The sequence below is a fragment of the Mastigoproctus giganteus genome, chromosome 14 (assembly GCF_048544385.1).
Source record: "Mastigoproctus giganteus isolate SK-2022 chromosome 14, ASM4854438v1, whole genome shotgun sequence".
In the NCBI taxonomy this organism is placed as follows: Eukaryota; Metazoa; Arthropoda; class Arachnida; order Uropygi; family Thelyphonidae; genus Mastigoproctus; species Mastigoproctus giganteus.
In genome coordinates this window covers 75348483-75371255 of record NC_143588.1, presented here as the reverse complement: position 1 = coordinate 75371255, position 22773 = coordinate 75348483, and the positions used below count along the sequence as shown (strand labels likewise).

Genomic DNA, 22773 nt, shown 5'->3' with positions numbered 1-22773 from the left:
TGTATGTGAAGTACCCATACATAAACCATCTCTTTCATACTCTTAGCATTTAGCCAAGAATATATTTTTAGTTGATGTGTTAGTAGAGATAAATTTATGTTGGCCAACGTTACTTACTAAACAATAATTTTGATATGCTAATATATGTATGACCAGAACCATTCTCAATTCATACATCACTGATTGCAAAAAGTGACTATATAGTTCTGCTGTTAACATCTTCAAATTCAATCTAAGCCATTTTAGGAGGTACAAAAATATTTCACTGATTTGGGCTTTTCAGACTGCCTTCTGTCCCCCCCCTTTTTTTTCCCTTTTCCCTTATGCATATGTATTTCATTTACAGAACAGAGATTTTTACTAAACAAGAATTTAATGATGTGGTCCTCACCTTTTTATGGAATGGTTTCACAATCACTTAAAAGAAGTAAAATTTCTGAAGAAAGAATTAAATGCAGAATAAAACATTAAGGCATTCCTGTTGTTAGATAGTGCACCTGCACATCCTGCTGCTGAAATTTTTTAAATGATGATAACAATAGCAAATGCATTTTCTTACTTCCCAGTACCACATGCAGTCTGCGAAGGATTCACACTCAGTTGTAAATATTTGTTTCGAAGGAAACAGCTGTAAGGGTATTAGCTTTTTTTTTTTTTTTTTTTGTTTTCCTTGAAAGCGATCAGAATATAAGAGGAGAAAAAACAGTGGCATGCACTCTTTGGTTGATGAAGAAGCTCACTGCCTTGAAAACTACTATGTTTTTCATATAATTGATTTTATTTTTGCTTACGTTTTGCAATTTTAATATATTTTATCCTGTTTGTATTTTTATACTTTTTATTATTGTATTATTTATATTCCCTTCTTTTTTGTAAGTTTATTTTAATAAACTTATAAAAACTTTAAAGTTCAGTCAGTTGTCATAGGAAATTTTATTGTTGGGCAACTGAAGATGGAAAGCATGAAATTAGCGATACTGAAATTTCAGAAGATTATTTATTAGAAAAACATTCAAGCCTAAAGGTGAGTAAGGCTCCCGAAGTTGATGGTATTACACCCACTAATTTTGAGAAAGGTGGCAAGAGAGTGCATGGAGCCATTGACATTAATTATAAGGTCATCACCCTTATACCCTTGAACTGGAGTTATACCCTTGAACTGGAGAAGTGCCAAAATGTACCACCAATACATAAAGATGGTTCTAAGAGAACTTAATGTCTACTGACTGATCAGTCTGACCTTTAGTATTAGGGAAAATCATAGAGGCAATGATAAAGTGTGCATTACAGAATAATTTAAAAGAAGTGGAATTCTGAAGGAAATTGCAAAGGGAAAATCATGTTTAACCAACTCAGTTAGCTGTTTTGACAGAGTCACTCATGAGATGGTTGTAGGAAATAATTTTGACATTGTTTACTTAGGTTTCAGCAAGATATTTTGACCCAGTCCTACATGAGAGGGTACTGTATAAGCTGGAACACATTGGAATCACAGGAAAAATCCTTAGATGGATTGCAGAATGGCTACTGGGCAGGAGGCAGATGGTTGTGATTAATGGTATTCTTCAAATTGGGTTAATATAAGAAGTGGGGTTCTCCATGAATTTGGTACTGGGACCACCATTGTTGTTTTTGCTTTTCTTAAATTACATCAACAAAGGGACAGAGGGCATGATGTCGAAAAATGAAGCTGATATCAAGATTGATAGAATAGCTAATGATCAGCACCAAGCACAGCTTCTTCAGGATGACTTAGAATTTAGAGATGGTCAGAAAAGTGGCAGCTATGTTTTGATGCAGCAAAATGCAAGGTCTTACACTTGGAGAATAGCAACCCCAAAATAACTTACACACTTGGTTTGGTAGAACCGAGCATGAAAAACAGTAGAGGAAGGAGATTTGGGAGTTATGACATGGTCGGACATGAAGTTCTTCGAGCAGTGTAGACTTATGGCAATCAGGGCCCAAGGTGTACTATTAATGATTTATTAAACATTTGCTTGTAGAGTTAGAGAGGTCATAATACCACTGTGTAAAGCAATTGTGAGATCATACTTGGAATACTGTGTCCAGGTATGGAGACTGCACCTAAAAAAAAAAACAGACCGAGCTTCTTGGGTAGAGAGGGTCCAAAAATAGGAAATATGCTGGCTGAGATTGGCAAAAGGCCATCCATGTGAGGAAAAACTTTGAATATGTGGGTTGCAGAGCTTAGAAACTAGACACATTAGAGGAGATTTGATTTAGGTGTATCCTGGGAGGTGAAAAGTAAAATGACGAGAGTGAAATTTTCAGTGTTATGATTCCAGAACTAGGGGCCAATTGCAACTACATTATACTTCATGTAGGCTTTTGTGTCCTCTAGTAATTTATAATCATCCCTATATAATTCCTCACCTGCTCTGTTTCTGCACACATTGTACTCACTTGGTCCTTCAGGTTGTCACAGATATTCTCTTGGATATGCCAGACAAGCTGTACTTGCTACCTGGGAGTCTAAAATGCTGATGAAACTGATATTCAGGTGACAATCAAGTCAAGTGGACCCAATTTCGGCGAAGTTCGGACAGTCTGTGACAGCCAAATCCTCTGCTTGCACCTTCACGATGGTGGGACTGTTAGTAATCCTGGGTATAACCTCCATGCACAAGTACATGGTGGGTGACCACCCAGGTGTAAACCAACATAAGCAGGAGTCGAGGTGTGGCACCCACACCACATGGAGGAATGCCGCCCCTCTATATTACCAGGCAGTACTAGGTGGGCGATGACTCTCATCAACCGGTGAAATACCACCACTTTACTTATTGGAGGCTTGAAGTGGTGGAACCCATGTTTAGTCTCTACAGCTAAGTTCCAGTCAACTCTTCCCTATCTCTTCCATCATGCAGTATGACTAATGACTTTTGAGGTTATGATGAACATCGTGGCGAGATCCAATATTCCTTACATTTCGAAGTACAGCTCTAAAACGGTGTTCGCAGGCCGGCCGCTAGTTAGTACACCGGACCAAACCTATTGGTAACTCTCTAGGAAGCTTCCGGATCAGCTAGTGTATAATCTTGCTACCTCTACTCTGCCAGACGGTGACTGGAGGGAGTCCTAGTAGTGTGTATGCAGGGAGCATTGTGGAGGCCACGTTATGTCAAGGATCTGGGTATATTCTTACCATGTGTACGCAGCGCCTCCGTAGCCAGGTGGGAAGGAGCAGCAGTGCGTAGCACACGCTTATTGATTAGACCGGGGTTTGAGCCAGTCACCACCAAATACGGAGGATGCGGAAAGGTCAGAGAATGACCACCGCATATCCCGGAGCAATATGGTCTTAGTTGCTAATGCTCCTAAAAACCAAATAACAAACCATGTGTAAGCCATATCCAAAAATTTCATTACTTCATACAGCATGTCCCACTCACTTTTTCTTACTATTGAATACACCATGAATTGTCAAACTAATAGTGCAAGCTTATCTGCGAAAAGATCTAAACCTTCGAAGCACTTCCTAATTCATTTCACAAATATACGTGGTCTCAATTCTAATCTCAACGATATCCATTTCCACTTGCAGTCTGCCAAACCCCATGTACTTTTTCTGACAGAATCTCACTTATCAGTTGATTCAACCACTTCTCATCTCAGATGCCCAAATTATTCACTGTATGATTCCTTTCGCCTCAAAGGTGGTACTTGTGCATATGTCCGTTCTTATATTCCCTGTCAGAGACTTGGCAATTTGGAATCTCCTCTCTTTGATCTTCTCTGGCTTAAAATCTCTCTACCTCATTGTGTCAGATTCATGTCTTGTCTCTACCGTTCTCCCAACTCCACTAATCACTTGGAGCTCTTTGACTTCCTCTCTTTGCAACTTGACTTTCTCCAGTCCAACTTTCCTAACTGTGAGGTAATTTTCCTTGGTGATTTTAATGTTTACAACTCTAGATGGCTTCCGTTTTCTAGTCACACCGACCCAGCTGGTCGAGATGCTGAGACTTTTGCAATTACTAATGACCTTGCACAGATTGTTCATTTACCTACAAGAATACTGTACAATCCTAATCATACAGCCAACACGCTTGATCGTTTTCTCACGAAGAACCCTTCTAAGTACACAGTCGAAGCGAGAAGTCCTTTAGACACTTCAGATCACAACTTGGTGATTGTCTCTTCTCCAATGGAGCCTTTATCTTGTGGTTATTCCCAACCTCGTGTTGTTTGGCATTACAAGAATGCAAAATGGGAAGACCTGCAAGATTTCTTTTCTTCTTTTCCTTGGTCGGATTACTGTTTCAAAACTTCGGATGTCAACGCTTGCTCCCATCATGTCAGTGAAATTATTCTTGCAGGAATGGAATCCTTTATTCCATACTCCACTTTAAAATCTCGTCCTTTATCTAAACCTTGGTTTTCCGATAAATGTGCTAAAGCTGTTCAAAAGAAGAATGTTGCATATCGTAATTGGCTTGTTTCTAATTCTTCAGTTTCATTTTCTGCCTACACCAAAGCTCGAAACAATTGTAAAGCAGTTATTAATCAGTCCAAACTTGAGTTTGAACAAGTTAAGAGTAGAAAACTTGCTTCTTGCCCTAATGGTAGCAGCATTCTGGTCTCTTTCCAAAGCTATTGGCCACAACTTTTGCCCATCTCTGCTCCCACCTCTGTCCAAACCAGATGGTTCTGTTGTCACTTCAGCCAAGGATAAATCTGACCTGCTAGCATCCCATTTTTCTTCCAACTCTTGTATTAATGATCTTGGTAAAACACCTCCCACCATTCCCAACACGCTCCATTCAATGCATCCTGTGGTCTTCTGTCAAAAGGATGTCAGAAGGATTTTGATGAATCTCGATGCTAAGAAAGCTCCAGGTCCCAATGGTATTTCTCCACTTGTTCTCAAAACTTGTGCTCCTGAATTTACTCCTATTCTTTGTCACCTTTTTTCGTTTTCTTATTCCAAAGGTGTTTTTCCTTCTGCTTGGAAATTTGCTCATATCCAGCCAGTTCCTAAAAAGGGTGACAAATCCCTCCCATCCAATTATCGTCCCATTACAATTACTTCTACTCTTTCTAAAGTAATGGAGAAATCAATTAACTGCCAACTCTTTAAACTACCTAGAAACCTTCCATCTGATCAACGATTGCCAGTATGGATTCCATCAGTGTCGATCCACCGGTGATATTCTGGCTTATGTTTATGGACTAATTCAGTGGAAAGGTTTGGTGAAACACAAGTAGTTGCTCTTGACATATCAAAGGCTTTGGATCGTGTTTGGCATAAAGGTCTTCTAAACAAGCTTCCATCTTATGGTTTGTCAACAGTTTTTAGTAATTGGTTATCCAGTTTTCTCTCTGATCGCTCACTGAGGGTGATGGTAGATGGCTCTCTATCTTCTAACTCGTCCACTAATGCTGGTGTCCCCCAAGGTTCAGTTCTTTTCCCCCACTGTTTTCCTCTTGTATATTAATGACCTTCTTCCATTGACTGGAAATCCTATCCATAGTTTTGCCGATGTTAGCACATTGCATTCTACTTTCCATTTTGAGAAACCTTGCCCTGCTCAATCAGCTTCAACTTCTCGAAAATCTTCTTCCAATTCCTTAAATGCCGATCTTCAGGTAATTCTCCAGTGGGGCAAAGACAACTTAATTGATTTCAGCCCTTCTAAAACTCAGTCTTTTCTTATATCTTGCAAAAAGGATTCTTCTGCTTCTGTGCTTATCTTTAGTGACACTCCTATTTCTAGACAAAATTATATATCTCTTTTGGGGATTACCCTGACTTCTAATCTCTCTTGGCACAAGCACATTACAAATATTGCTTCTTCTGTATCTAAAAAACTTGGTTTTCTCTTTCGCTCTCGGCGTTACTTTTCTTTCAAAGAGCTGCTCACTCTGTATAAATCGCAAATCTGCCCTGCCATGGAATATTGTTCCCACATCTCAGGTGGTGCCCCCAAAACCTCTCTCAGGCTTCTTGATTCCATTCAGAAGAGGGCAGTTAGGTTAATTAATGATTCATCTCTAACAGAGTCTCCACTCGCTGTCTCATAGACATACTGTTTCTGCTGCACGCCTCTTCTACAGATACTTCCATATGCACTGTTCTTCTGAATTGGCTTCTATAATTCCCGCTTTCTCTTTCAAAACAGTCCAAACACATACCGCCACCAGCCAACATCCATTTACTGTCCAACTTCAAACCCACAGAACCAACTTTTTATCTTCCTTGTTTATTCATTCAACTGCCGTTTTCTGGAACAACCTTCCTTCATACGTATTTCCAGAAAATTACAATCTACAGAAGTTCAAGTCCAGTATCAACAAATATCTTCTTTTGTCTTCTCAACCTCCAAACCAAACACGGTACTAAGTACTATAGGTTCTAATACCTCTCGTGTTTGGGGTTTACACAAAAAAAAAAAAAAAAAAAAAAAAACTGTATTGAAATTCTACATCACCAATGTCAGAGCAGTATTTCTAATATTCCTATAATGTCTGCATATGATGACTTCACCAATATTTCAAATTCATCAAATTTATTTACCATAGTGTTCTCATTAAACTATAAACAAGTATGCATGTGCCTGCCTGTGCTGTTAGTAACTCAAACACAATCCATGTAATTGCTTGAACCATGAGGATCCTCAGCAGACCCTGTAATTGCCCCCACCTTGATTTTAATATAATGCGTCTACATAGAAACACTACAAGAACCTATTTTGCTTCCCATTACTCAAAGTAGTGATGGGCATAATCATTCAATTATGCCCAATCACTAGTATCAATTATTTCAATAATCGAAATAACTGATTACAATAAAATTAGTTGATTATGAAATTGATACAGTTGTATGTCAGTTTCATCATCAATGTGACATTATCAAAACTAAAGAAAGTGCTGCTTCCTCTGGGGCAATAACTCTCTCTCTCTCTCTCTCTACCACAGCATCCCACTAAACCATAGCCTTTGACACGTCACCTTACTGCACCTCTTCCCTTTTCTTTAAAAAAATTACTCCCACATCCACACTACCAGTTTTTATTGTTTTTTTTCGTTTCATAGCTGAATTAGTTAGTCTTAGGTGTGACAGACACCCCAAAGCTTGGGTTTTTCATCCAGCAAACAGCAACTACCTCTCTCTACCACAGCATCCCACTAAACCATAGCCTTTGACACGTCACCTTACTGCACCTCTTCCCTTTTCTTTAAGAAATTACTCCCACATCCACACTACCAATTTTTATCGTTTTTTTTCGTTTCATAGCTGAATTAGTTGGTCTTATAGGTGTGACAGACAGCAAGGGCCCCCCCCCTCCCAAAAGCTTGGGTTTTTCATCCAGCAACTACCTGAGAAACAAGCAATTTATGAGTATATTACATATGAGCAGATGAATTAGTCCTTGGGTGAACTTAATATGATACTTTTATTACTACTTCACTACTGCACTTTACACTGCACACTTCCATAACTGAGGCGCCTCTGTAGCCAGGTGGGAAGGAGCAGCAGTGCATAGCACATGCTTCTTGATTAGACCGGGGTTCGAGCCCGCCACCACCAAATACGGAGGATGCGGAGAGGACAGGGAATGACCACCGCATATCCCGGAGCAATATGGCCTTAGTTGCTAATGCTCCTAAAAACCAAATAACAACAACAACTTCCATAACTGCCCTTGTGTCTTACTCCACTTCCTTTCTGAGGACTCTGGCCCAACCAATGAAAACCCTGTTTCCAAATTCTTTTTATTTATAATTGCAAAAATTTTGTGAAAAGTCAGTTAGATTATAGTCAGATCCTGTTTCATCCAATAATTTTCTTACAATATTTCTTCTTCTTATGTAATGGCAAAGATGGTAGGTTCACTCTTTTTCCCTGAAAGGAAAATGCAACTGGCCCCTTCAGTTGTTTCTGCCTCCCAGCTTGGAATCTATTCTTTAAGTAGAAACAAGAAACCAACCTGAGACTGACCTGTTGTGTCCGAGATCTGTGAATTTAGGATTGACACCATCCACTTTCCTAGCTTCTGGTGTATTAACATTTGTTATGTCCACTCAAATATAAGGCTTTGGAAATGGTCAACCATTATGTCTAAATACATTTACTGTTAACTTCTAAAGTATATTTACTGCATATGTTGTTTCTCTGGCAGGCATCATCTCCTATTTTAGTACTTTCCCTTTGACTGGATTTCTTGCACAAATTTTATTAAAATTTAGAAAAGACTGAAGTTATGTCCTAGAATTCTTTCCTAAATCTTCTAATGCAGAGTAAATTTAACCAGCTCTAAATATATTTTTAATAAAAAAATGGTAAGTTGAGACTAACAAGAATTTTCTGTATGGAGGCTAACTTCCACCCTATGGGAGATCAGCCTTTCCAAAAGGAGGATGTTGGGTTTTGTTATTAAAATTTGCCAGGAGGTTCATCTTACAGAAGCTTATAGGTTACTTTTTGATCAATAGTAAATAGTGTAAATATTTTCATGGAGAAGTTTTCTCACTAATTTTTCCTGTTTGACGTAATTTCAGTATATAACTAAGCTGCCTGCTTGTTCTAGGATGTTCCAAAAAAAAAAAAAAGAAGAAAAGGACTACGTAGTTCTTCCTTGAATTTATTCAACCCATCCACTTTCACAAAAATAGAAGAAAACCCATTCCAGCAATCAACCAACTGAAGGCAAACTTATGCACATCTATCCTGCAACCATCCTTCCTCAACTTGAATTTATGCCCCCTTGTGCATAGTCTCAACAAGTGGAAGAATGCATTAACATTCAGCTTATTCAGTCCATTCAGTGCTTTTAAATACTTCAATAAGATCTCCCTGCAGGTGCCTAGTCTCAAGATGCTGCAATTTGCAGAACTGAAGCCTTTCTAGGGAAGAACACTCTTTTGTTCCCTTCACCAGTTTTGTTACCCTTCTCAGCACCTGTTCCAGCAGATCTACATCCTTCCTAAAGTAAGGCTTCCAGACCTCTATACAGTAATCAAGATGCAGCTTAAAAATGGCTTTATACAAAGGGTTAATCACCTCCTTAGCAAAGTTTCTGTATATCACTGACAAAACTCAATGAGCAGTCCTGACAGCATGTCTGCATTGCTTAGAGAATTTCATGTTCAACTGCACAATTACCCCTAGGTCCTTTTCATTCTCCACTATCTTGAGTGTAGTACCACACAGTTGATAAATTACTCTGGGGTTAATGCTACCCACATGAAGTATATTGCATTTGCCAATGTTAAACTTCAACTACTATTTCTCAGTCCATTGACCCAATTTTCCTAGATCTTGTTGCAGTAGGGGCACTGGGGTGCCTGGTACCTCTACTGAGACTTATATAAATAAAAGTCTTAGGATGAAAGTTAATGGGTAGAATATGAATACTGGGAAGAAAGAAAGGCAAAGTAAAGCAGAACATTGTAGAAAACTTAAGTCAGGGGACTACAACTATAATTATGCATTGGGGCATTAATGTTTTGTACATTTCTGCCAAGGCAAGTAGATCAAAATAGAAAATTAAGAAAACAAACCAAACAAAATACTATGATTTTAGAATATTCATAGGCAATTGTTTTTCCAATGATTGCATATTGATATATTAACAAATGAAATATTAAAATATAAGTAGCAAATTAAATTAATAATTAAATTTCATGCAAAAACCATACACACACAAAAAAAAATGTATATCCAGATAAGTGTAGTCATTTATATGTATAATGTGTGGAGGGAAAAAATGACACCAATTAATGTGTCAAAGAATACAGTGGTGGCTAAAAATAAAATATAGAAAGCAACATGGCGAGGACTGTTCTGTACGACATCATCAACTCACCCTGAACTTTCTCTAGTTCTGATTTAAGTCTACCATTTCTAGAAAAGTCTAGATCACACCAAATTGCTCTCAGATCTATTTTAACTGCTTGGTAAATTGTGTATTTTGATGATGGAGCAGAGTAAAGATGTTTGGGTTATTCACTGTGAGTAAAAACCACACTGTCAACTTTGTGGAAAAGCTTCACTATTAGAAAATTTCTTAAAAAAATAATCTTTATTCCCATCACAGCAAGTTGTCAGGCTAAGTAAATGGATGTTTCATGCACAAAATGGCCCATGAATTTGTGAATGGAGGGGAGACTTAATAGTTCTATGGGTCACTGTGCAGATAGTCCATCTCAAGATGGACTAATTGTCCATCCACAGCTGGAGGTGTTGAAACCAGATGCAAAGTAGCATGTACTGAAAGGCCCAGTTTACACAGTTATGATGATGAGTCAGCAGGGGAGCATGCTGTTAGAAGCACATGGAGCCTCTAAGCTGCATTGGTAGCAAGCAGATGGAGTTCAGCATAGAGTTCTTCAATTTTAAGCATCTGATGGGGTAGGAAATGATCCAGTAAGGCAAGCCTGTTGGAATGCACAATTACTGTCGTTGGTGATATTAGATATGCATAGAAGATGTGCCATGAACCTATGTCACATATATTGGGTGCTGACCGGGCTAACCAGGTGGGTAAAGTACCTGCCTGGCAACCCAAAGGTCACGGGTTCGATTCCCGCCTTGGGCTTGGATCAGAGTAAAATGCAAAAACTTTGGGAGGTGCATTATGGCCACAGAAGCCAATGCGTCAACAACTAACAAAAAAAAAAGTATATTGGGCTGTGACCATTTTGGCAGTGACCACAAGTCTTCTTCAACCAGGTTTGGTAGCATGCTTGGCCCCATTTCCTGTGCCATTACTGTTGTCTATTGTGCAGAGGGAAGCGCTTTAATGTTTCGGTAATCCATTTTACCAACCAGATATTTCGGCATGAATGCCTTCACATTACTGTGGGCACCTGATGCCCAGATTTCAGCTGTTTACAGGATTCCAGCATAGAGGAAAGTGGCTATGTATTTGCAAGCTAGCACATGCTTAAGGACGTGGAGAAGTTCACACTTCGATAACTAGCACATGCTATAGAATTTGCAAGTGTTTGTTTGATGTGGTTGTGAATTAGTAACTTGGGGTTGAAGACTATAAGTCGGTGTGCATGGGCATATTTAGTATCTGGGACCTTCCAGTAGTAGCTACAACTTGTGTTGGATTATTTTATAATGAAGATAATCTGGGCTAATTGTCTTTTGACTTGATGGAGAGCCTGAAGCATTTCAGATGGTTTGAGTCGTTGAGATTTGCACTGGTATTAGGGTTGATCTGTCACCAGGATTAATTCTGGTTAGTATCTCTATATCATCAGCATAGCATATGATGTTGGATATATTCTCAATAAAAGGTATGATGATGGCAGTAAATATTCTTTATCTAATAGCTGCAGCTGTCTAATAAATTTTAAAAGGGTTTTGTCATTAAAAAAATAACAGTTAGTACTTTCTGAATATATTATAGTACTTTATGAATAATTGGCTTGTTTCTAATTCTTCAGTTTCATTTTCTGCCTACACCAAAGCTTGCAACAATTGTAAAGCAGTTATTAATCAGTCCAAACTAGAGTTTGAACAAGTTAAGAGTAGAAAACTTGCTTCTTGCCCTAATGGGGGGGGGGAATCAATAAGCTTTAACCATCATAAAGCAGAAAATGTCATACGTTACGATTTTGGCTGTGTCTGTTGCAAATTACGCCCTCCCCCCCCTCAAAGTACGGGCCCTAGGCACATGCCTAGTCCTAAGATAGGCCCTGTTCACAAGCACACTTTGCACCAGCATCGCGATTTTCGAAGCTGGTTTTAAGTTTCTTATTTAGCGCAAGAAGTTTATTGATATTGTTATTATTTCTGATTATGTATTCAGCATTCATTGTACTGTAATTAATTTTCTTGCTACTGAAATATTAAGTCGACACTGCCGTGGTTCATTAAAACGGTCTGAAGTATTTCACTTTAATCATGTCTTTAGATGACACGTTTTCTTCGTGGGTGAGATCCATCAAGAAATAAACTAGTCTAACACTTTATGCACCACAATAAATATTTTAATAAATGTGCATCACGCCTCAAACCCCTTAACAGGCTCTTGATAATGTGAACAGTATAAGAGCAAAAATTACAAATTTGCTTTTTCCCAAGCTGCTCTTTTTTTGTTTTATTCATTGTGCATGTGAAAAAGAACCTGGTAATGGGTTTGTAACATGATATTGTGGTGTATAAAGTGTGAGAATAGTTCGTCTTAATGGCCTGAAGTATTTTTATCATGTGGAAAAAACTGATTTTGCCGCTTCTTGATCCCTCATTCAAAATTAGAAAATAGCATCCAATCTGCTGTTACATTCAGATTTTTTACTTGGCACAGTGCTTCTCATTCTAACCCTACTACTACCATTCTGTTCCGAACTTCCTCTGGCTTCCATATAAATTCCTACGTTGATTATTTGATGAAAAATCCCTAAACCCTAGTTACCGTCTAATTTGGACGTATATTCCACCATAAGCCAGATCTAATATTTAGGCGCCTCCGTAGCCAGGTGGGAAGAAGCAGCAGTGCATAGCACACTCTTCTTGATTTGACCGGGGTTCGAGCCCGTCACCACCAAATACGGAAAGGTCAGGAATGACCACCGCTTATCCCGGAGCAATATGGCCTTAGTTGCTAAAGCTCCTAAAAACCAAATAACAAACAAACAAATCTAATATTTATTTAATATTTGCATATTACAGGCAATAAAGTCATTACAATTTCTGTTGTTGCATTTACAATGTGTTGATTAAAACTGCAGTTTTAAAATTTAAATTAGAAATTCAATGGGGCAAGTAATTATATTTTGGCAAGTGAACATATTATTATCATTAGCCATATGGTGCAAGGAAGCCTGAGGCTTTTTGCTGCAACAGCCAAAGAAAAAAAAACATTCCTGAGTTACCCTGAGAGTGAGAGAGAGCACCATGTAAGAGAAAAATGATGATATCCAGCTCAGAATCCGTGGTGTGCCAAGCCCATACTTGCCAGATGTGAGCCCCTGGGGTTAATATTACCTATATCATAAAAGAGTTTTAAACTGACATACTTAAAGTGAACCAGATCCTTAGCATTCCAATACGGGACGTCTGGGGGGGTTTTCAACCACCCCCTAGAAACAATATACACATATTTTATATATAAAAAATATTCACATACAAAATACAAAAAATTAAATACATTGACTTCTTTGAACTGTACTTATAAAATACATTGACTTCTTTGAACTGTACTTATAAAATAAAAAATCAAACTTCTTAAAAAAAACAACATATAGTGTGTGTGTGTGTGTATATATATATATATTTTTTTTTTTTTTTTTCACAGAAAGGCTGAAATTCAGTATATGGTACCCCTCGTGTTACGCTACACAACGAACAGAAGGATGTGAACTGAGAAAAATAATTGTAGTTAGAAAGGGGGAAAAAACCCTTATTACAGGGGTCGTGTTTTTAATCGAGTTTCATTTTTGTTTCGTGAAAAAAAAGGTTAGTTTTTTCCTGTGAAATAATAATAATGCATGCTTCTTTTAACAATAAAAAGAGAAATTAAATAATATAATTAAATATTTTTCTGCTGAGTAAATTTTTCTTAATTCTTCTTCATTATTCAGCAAATAATGAAGAAATAATTCATCATTATTTACTACTTCTTCGTAAAATTCTTCACAAGAATTAGCAAAATTGTACTTAACTTGTAGTATTGCTATCAGCGTTTTTACGCTCAGTTTTTTTTTTTTTTTTGTTGACGTCCACAACTTATTTACTATCGAAAACTCTTTCCGGTGTACCATTGGTTCCCGGAAAACATAATGCAACCCGGGACATAATGCAAATCATCTGCATTATGTCCCGGATTGGCTACATGTCCAATCCGGGACATGCAATGTGGGGCAAACGACTGAAATGGCGCCTCCGTAGCCAGGTGGGCAGGAGCAGCAGTGTGTAGCACACGCTTCTTGATTAGACGGGGTTCGAGCCCGTGACCACCAAATACGGAGGATGCGGGAATGTCACGGAATGACCACCGCATACCCCCGGAACAATATAGCCTTAGTTGCTAATGCTCCTAAAAACTAAATAACAAACGACTAAAATCCGGGACGTCTGGTCATTTTAGGCATACTAACCGAATATAATGTTTACAACTGCTAATTAAATTTTTATTTTATATACAATAACTTCTTATGATTATTTCATCAAAACCTCAGTGGCTCACATCTGGTTAGTATGGGCTTGGCACACCTAGGGTCCTGAGATGGATATCATCATTATTCTCTCTTGGGGTAATTGAGAATTTTTTTTTTTTTTTTTGGCTGGTGCAGCAGGCTTCCTTGCACCGCATGGCTAATAATAATAATAAATGCAAATGCAAGACCCACGGATTGCGTCAGGGAAAATCAGTCAACCAAAACTACCAGCTGCAGAGTGGTAAAGAGATCGAAACCATGGCAGAGGGAGAGGCCTACAAATACTTGGGGATGATGCAGGTTCAGCGGTTACAGCACAAGGAAATTAAGGCCTGCCTTAATTTCCTTGTGCTGTAACTCTGAAAAATACCATCAGAGACTCAGAAGCCTGCTGAAAGCAAAGCTTAACGGAGGGAACACAGTTAAAGCCATAAACACCTATGCAGTCCCAGTGCTAACATACTCCTTCGGCGTCATAGATTGGACTAACACTGAGCTGGAGGATATCATGAGAAGGACAATGATGACAAAGAGCCGCCAACATCACCCGAGAGCTTCAGTGGAGAGACTGACAATTGCCCGGGAAGAAGGAGGAAAGGGCCTGATAGACTTCATTGAGCAACAGAAAACAGCGATAGTTAACCTGAAGGATTACTTCCAGAAACACACAGCAGCACTCCACCAAGCCATAAGGAAGATAGAAAAGCGGTATACCCCACTCAACCTAAGCGAGGAGTTCCCCCCCCCCCAACCAGGAGGTACAAACGAAGCTAGAAAGATGGGCAGAGAATACACTCCATGGCAGACACTACAATGATCTCCATCAGGGTCACATAGATAAAATTGCTTCCAATGCATGGCTCACGAGCGGGACGCTCTTCCTCGGGACTGAAGGATTCATGCTCGCCATCCAAGACCAAGTAATTAACATCAGGAACTATAGAAAATACATCGCCAAGGAGCCCGGAGTGTTGGATGACACATGTCGACGATGACACCTGGCCTCAGAAACGATCCAATACATCACCGCGGGATGCAAGGTGATCACCCAGACTGAGCACACTCATAGACACGACCAGGTAGCCAGGATAATACATCAAAAGCTAGCAAGGAAATACCAGTTGATTGAAGAAAGCGTACCGTACTACAAGTACGAACCACAGGCAGTACTAGAGACCCCAACCCACAAGCTGTACTGGGATCGCGCCATAATAACGGATAGAACAATCCCGCACAACAGACCGGACATAACCCTTGTGGACAAGAAGGAAAAGGCTACCTATCTGATTGACATAGAGGTACTAAACACTGGCAACCTGCAGAAAACCCATGGGGAAAAAATCAGGAAGTACACGAACCTAAGACAGGAGATCAAAGAGTTGTGGCATATGCAACAAGTAACGACCATCCCGATCATCGTGTCAACCACATGTATGGTGCCAAAGACCTCTACATAACAGCCTAGCAACAATAGGTCTCCCAGCGAACACCTACAAGGAACTCCAGAAAGTCGCAATCCTGAACACCTGTAGGATTGTCAGAGAGTTCCTCGACCAACAGTAACATCAGACATAACAACAACCACCCTGTGTACTTGGTAGCAATACCCGTCACGAGGTGGAACGCCCAATCAGGAAGAAATAATATAAGAGAAGCAATAATAATAATAATAAATCCTTACCTTTATTAAACGTTAAAAATTTTAATCAAAGAAATACATAATAGCCTATTGTTAAGATTCACATTTCTGATTAAAGCAGATTAGGTTATTGTCAGTTGTAATTTGAAAATTTACAAATGATAATATTGTATTTTAATGAGAAAGTGAAAAAAAAAAACAAAAAAAAAAAAAACAGACATATTTAGTGGTGTAATTTGGGGGCTGGGTTTCTCAAACTCCCATGGTTCTTTCACTTTGAAGCTGAAGCGGGTCTGTTTTAAAAATAGCTTAAAACATGTCAGAGATAAATTTCACGACAAATATAACCCTTTTAAAATACATATTTAAAATATTTAATGTCCCTTGTAAAAAGTACCGATATTTGAGAAGGCAGAATTGCGACCTTCCTCTCATACTGAGATTCTGGTCACGCCAATGTATATATTATATTTCTGCATAAAAATTTTTCTTAACTTTATATTAACAATAAATGCTATTAGAAGTTAAGACCCTAATAAAGGGACCAATCCCTTTATTAGGGTCTAATAATTTAAGGTGCTTTATTGCAGTTCATCATCCATATTCACAGGGCCTATTTAATCAATGTTGGGGCCCGTGCCTGCTGCTCCCCCAACTCTTCCCAAAATGCGCCCTGCATATTCAGTTCTCAAGTTTGTTTTGAAAAGAAATTGCTTCTTATTTGACTTTCGGAAACGTTGTGTATGGCAGTAAAAGAAGATTTAATCATTTGCTACTTATTATTTTATATAATATTTTTAAGATTCTATTTGTCTTCTAGTTGATAATGATTTAAGGTGATATTGATTTTGTTCAAATATGGAAAATACAGTTTTTCTATATAGCTGAAAATAGTCTTGTTTCAACATGTATTAAATATATGGTTTGTATATACATATATATATATATATTTTTTATTATTTTTTTCAGTTTATCTTTTAATGCACTTAAGTTTAAATTCCAGGCTGGAGAAGTGAATTTTAGTGTAGTTAATATAAGGTAAAGTACAACAAAATTTATGAACTCTGAGTATGTAGCTTAGTAACAAAAAGCTTAACAAATTTTAACTTTTTATGTGGTTATCGTATACATGATTTTGGTTTACATTATGATTTACATGATTTTTAAAGAACAGTTGTATAGAAATATTACTCCCAAATTATATAAAATGGATTACTCTCTTAAGAACGTTGCTGTTAGTCGTATAAGAACATTAAGTATTTTTGCTCCATGGTCTTTAAAGTAAATACAATATTTATATTAACTTAAATTACTTTTTGAAATCATCTATTGAATTCATTAAGAGTATATTGCAGAAACTGAGATCGATCTAATTTATGACAAGGGGTATAAATTTTGATGTCATTACCATACAAGATTTTTATATTCGGAGGAAAATGTCTGTTACATCAGGGCGAGTCCATCCTCCTCCTGATTGAAAAGGACCCAAAATCCAAACGGGGGGGGGGGGGGGCTGAGTCTCTGCAAGGATGACTAGTTAGCCACATCATTAATTCTTGCACATGGGCTACCTGAACCCAAGGACTGGCCCTATGTTGCATTATTAACATATATGTTAAATAATAATGGATCTAAGGAGGATCAATGAGGGACACGACTGAGGAATATAAAACTCAAAACAGTTCCAAAGTATTTTATTTTGTAGACTCCACCTGTTACCTGACACCATCTGTTAAAAATGCACTTTAGAAGAGAAATTTTGATACCATATCGCAGGGCACAGCAACCTTTTGGCACTAGCGCATGCATATCACGAATATAATCAACTTAAACGCATACTTAAATTGAAGAATAAAGTACGTTCTAAAACAAAACATTATTTTAATATTGATAAAATGCATTATTTTATTTATTTTTTTGGGGAACTGAGATCAAATATTTGATAACTTAACTCAGCAGAGGTATAAATATGAAAGTTTGCAGATGATACAAAGGTTGACAGGGTGGTTAATGACGGTAATCAGGGTAAGCTATTGCAACAAGGTCTAGAAAAATTAGGCAGATTGGCTGAAAAATGGCACTTGAAATTTAACATTGACAAATGCAAAGTACTGCATGTGGGCATAATTAATGTGGGCAAACCCAGATTAATATACCAACTGTGTGGTACTACACTCAGGGCAGTAGAAAATGAAAGACCTTGGGGGAGGGGGAGTAAATGTGCAGTCAGATACAAAGTTCTCTGAGCAATGCAGACAGGCTACCAAGGAAGCTCATGGCGTTTTGTCAACGATATATTGTACATGAACTTTTCTAGCAGGGTTAAGGAGGTGATTATACTATATACGAGGCAATGGTCAGGTCGCATCTTGAGTTTACAGTATACAGGTCTGGAGGCGTTACTTTAGGAAGAATGTAGGACTGGTGGACCGAGTATAGAGAAGGGCAACGAGATTCGTGAGTGGAACAAAGGGATGCCCTTACCAAGTCTTACAAATTGCAGCATCTGGAGAAGCACCTGAAAGGTGATCAGATCAAACTGATGCTGATGGCAATCTTCCTCTTGGTCAGACTTCACGCATGAGGGGGCATAAATTCAAATTGAGGAAGGATTGTTGCAGGACAGTTATGCGGTGGTTTGCCTTCAGCCAGCGGGTTGTTGATTGTTGGAACAAACTTTAATCTGTTTTTGTGGAACTGTATAGTTTGAATAAATTAAAGGGAGAACTAGATAAATTATGTGAACTTTTTTTTTTTTTTTTTTTGGCCGATGCTTAATAAGCCACTTTCTTGCACCATTTTCCCCTGCTGCTGCTGCTACTAATAAAAAAAATTAGTAATTTATTTCGATCATGGATTGTCACTTCAAGTACACAGATTTGTACAAGATCTGCGTGTAGAAACCCGGTTTCTTTCTGTCAAACTGCTCTTTTGGAAATTGACAGGGGAGGATACAATATATATTGATTTTGCCCATCACGCTATTTTAAAACACAAATTGAAAAATGACCGTATCGATTGTTCCATTTTCAGTTTGCTAACCGATTGTATGCTTTCAGTTTGTAACCGATTGCATTTTCAGTTCAACCATTATAAATGACTTCATAATGGTTGAACAGTTTGTCAAGCATTATGGCTGCCAGGGCAGGTCATGGGGTTTTGTCAACAGGCCACGCCTTGAATACTGCGTACAGGTCTGGAGGCCTCATTTTAGGAAAGATGTAGATTTACTTGAGCGTGTACAGAGAAGGGCAACAAGATTGGTGAGGGGAATGAAGGGATCCTCTTACCAAGAGAGGCTTAAGTTTTGCAAATTGCAGTGGCTAGAGACTAGGCACCTGCGCGGTGATCTGATTGAGATATATAAGGCCTTGAATGGGTTGAGCACGCTGAATTCTGATGGGATGCTTCCACTTGTTCAGATTACGAACCTAAGGGGGCATAAATTCAAATTAAGAAAAGACAGATGTAGAATAGATGTGCGGAAATTTGCCTTTAGCCAGCGGGTGGTTAATTGCTGGAACAAACTTCCATCTGTCGTGGAAGTTAATGGGTTGAATAAATTTAAGGAGGAACTGGACAGGCATTTTGGAGGGAATGGTGTGTTTTTTTTTTTTTTTTTTTTATATATATGTATGTTTTTTTTTTTTTTTTTGGCTGATGCTGCATAAGCTCATACACTTGCTTTCTTGCATCACATGCCACTGCTGCTGCTGCTACTACTACTACTATTATATCCTACAGTTGCCCCTCAAGGTTCATCACTGGGACCATTTCTTTTAACATTTGTATTAATAATTTGACCAAAATTCTTAGACCTTTACGGCATAAGGTGGTAGCTTGTAAGCGAATAAAATGAACAGTATTAGTGCGACTTTTTCATTATAAGACAGCGGCCAATCGGGGTCATTTTTTTTGTTTGCGCCTGGGTGCTTCAGAATCTTGTTATGGTCCGGTTTATGGCAACCAGTATATAACAGTACCTTTTATTTTTTGCGGTGGTTTATGCATGCTGACAAGGATATGTCACTCAATTCAAATTGAAGTGTGCAGCTTCACCACGGTACCGCAGTATATGCTAGTGGTGTAGCTAAAAAAAAAAAAAAAAAAAAAAATATATATATATATATATATATATGATAATTAAGTGTAAATGGAAGAGTGGAATGCATCCAGTTAATTCTATACAATAAATATGTAATATAATTTTACATTTGTGGTGACTGCAGCACGCAAGGTGTCAGTAGATTCTGAAAGGCCAGGCTATGTAGAGCTACATAGTTATTACGCCCAGCAGGTGGGAGACGCTTAATTTAATTATATATTTTACATATGTATATAGTATTTATAACACTATTTTTATGCACGGGAGGAAGAGAACGTGCACATCCCCTTCCCACAGACACCACATTTTACCTGAATTTGTTGTCCCAGGGTAAACCTGCGACATCCTCAATGGGCGATAGTTCTTTAATAATTTTCTGAAAATCTGTACTTTTTAAAATCATCCAAGAATATCAGGCCGCTCAATTACTTCACTGTAGTAATTGTTTACACTGTATACTGCAAATACTGTACTTCAGTATAGCAATACAGTAGCATTGGATTTATCATTAGGTACAAATTTCTCACGCCAAATACCCATTAGTATTGCTAAGATGAGGTGGCGCTTTGGGCCCCATGTGTCCCAGCATGCTGCTGCAGCGCATATCAAAAAAATTTATTTATGAACTTACCATTATTTCAGATTCTTCTGATAGCATATTTAGAGTTTTCTTGCCTAATTCTTTTAAGTGTTGCTAAAATTCCTTGTTATACAATGCGGCCTGAAGCTTCCCACTCTGAACTCAACAGATGTGACTGTAGTTACACTATTGCTATACAGTTACACCTTGCGGTTTGAAATGTCACCGTACTTTTGGCGACAGTTAAATATATGTGAAGCGCCATCTATCAGCCAGTTTCCTTAGAAAAACCAGTGGTATAGCCTTGATAATGATGTTTACCAGGAAGTGATGCAAGATTGTGCGTGAATAGTATTATTCGGAAAGCGAAACTCTTTCTCAGTGTATGAGCAGGCCGGAAGGCAGACATGGACTTTCCACGTGCCAGCATGTCAGATACTACGTGGGCCACTCGTACAGACATCAGTTAGTCTGGTGCCCAGTAGTTAAAAAAAAAAAAAAAAAAAATGCTGGCCACATTCGATTCCTTTCAATTCGCTGTGATATGTTGTTCGCTGGGTTGATTTACTTTTATGTATTACTTACAGTATGAATTCATAAATGCTAAATACATACCAAATAATAAAATGATATTTAATGAATTTTATTATGTATATATAAATTCTTAGATTAAAGGCATTCAGTCTCATATATGCGAGAATGAAATTGCATGCGAAGCATAAAAGTCCAGTTTTGTCTCGATTTTTGAATCTCTCCGGTCCCGGGATTAGAATTTACATATGGTAACCATACATTAAAGACATAAGAAGTGGTTTTTGTGCTTTTGAATGCTAGGACCTATTTAGTTATTCTGGGTTCCTATTGGTCCCATTCTAGGTCCAATAGGAAACATTCCATCAAGAAATTAAACCAATGGAAAATGCTTACCAAGGTTTCCGTAACTGTACGCGCCCGTTTTTTAATAAAATTATTTATACTAGAAAAGAATAGCGAAAGCTTAAAAAGCGGTACTCACTTTTTAAGCTTTCGCTATTCTTTTCTAGTCTAATAACACGGTACTTGAAGATTTCTAAAAATTTCGTATTGTAAAACTATTTAGTTATTAAAAGACTTGTTGTTGATTTGTTGACTTCCACTCTACTGAAGTCACGGGCGGACACAAACCGCAACTCTGAATTCAGTTTTCAGAAAATTCCAAATTCTAGGGTGTGTAAAGCGGTGAGTTAGCAGAGCATGAAGGCGACACAAATTTTTCACAAATAACAAACTTTTAATAAGAATTATATAACAAAATTTACATAACAAAAATTTTTATGTGACTGATATAAAACAAAATTTACAATATACACATAACAAATTCCAAATTTAAATTTTCATATATAGGAACTATGATACAAGACAATGCACCATCTCACACACAACATCAACTGTTCTCAATTATTCCTCGTATGTATGCATAATTTACGTTGGTAACAGAACCCTTCCTGTCCTTTTTCCTTATTGGTAATTTCTGACACACAATTTATAAATTTCAACTATTGCTTAGGAAAAGGTGCTTTACCAAAACTGACCCCCAAAAATCCGTCACGCTGGCGTTACGCACGCCAGACTGTCCTGTGCCTAGTTATTTCTGTTCTGCTTCGCGGCAGACTTCAAACGTCGTATTGTTCTTGCCCATAGTAACCTTTCTCGCCTGTTTGCAATTGACCACTCCTTCCACAGTATGGGCCAGTGTTTTGTTTACTCCCAGTTCACTCTATTTGCACTACTTGTTATTCTTTTCCATTTGACTGCTATTCTATACCCCCCCCCCCTTTTCCAAATATTGTATTTTCCAACGTTAACATTTACCATATTCAAATTTAATATTCAAACCTTATTAATATTTACCATTTTCCCTGCCCTACTTGAATTTATTTCACATAAATAAATATTTTCATTTAATTTATAAGAGTGTACTCTTACAGAACGAATGTATGTTACATTTTGTACCGCGATATTCCGGACACACTGTAGAAATCATTTGCGCAACGTTTTTGAATTGTACATATCTTTGTTATATTTCTAATAGAGTACTGTTATTATTTTAGCTGTGTATAAAATGTATTGGGTTTAAATTGTAAAGGTGATAAAAAGTAATTGTAACTAATCTCACGCGTTTTGTAATGAAATCATCTTAGTTCCAAACGAGTGACAATTGAGTAACGGAGAATCCAACCTCATTTACCTACTTTATATGGATAGCCTTTATGAAGATGATTGGTATATTCGAAACCTCTTTTCGGTATTAGTTATTCGTATGTTTAGTAA

General features: G+C 37.8%; 1 protein-coding gene across 1 annotated transcript in view; it reads right to left on the bottom strand.

Annotated features, from left to right (window-relative positions):
- LOC150075250 (uncharacterized) overlaps window positions 1–20663 on the bottom strand; it is a 68928-nt gene extending 48265 nt beyond the window's left edge. The window contains exon 1 of the mRNA XM_090388413.1: window positions 20515–20663. Coding sequence (XP_090244539.1) covers window positions 20515–20541 — 27 coding nt within the window. The 5' untranslated portion in view covers window positions 20542–20663. The remainder of the gene's footprint in view (window positions 1–20514) is intronic.
- Window positions 20664–22773: the final 2110 nt, after the last annotated feature.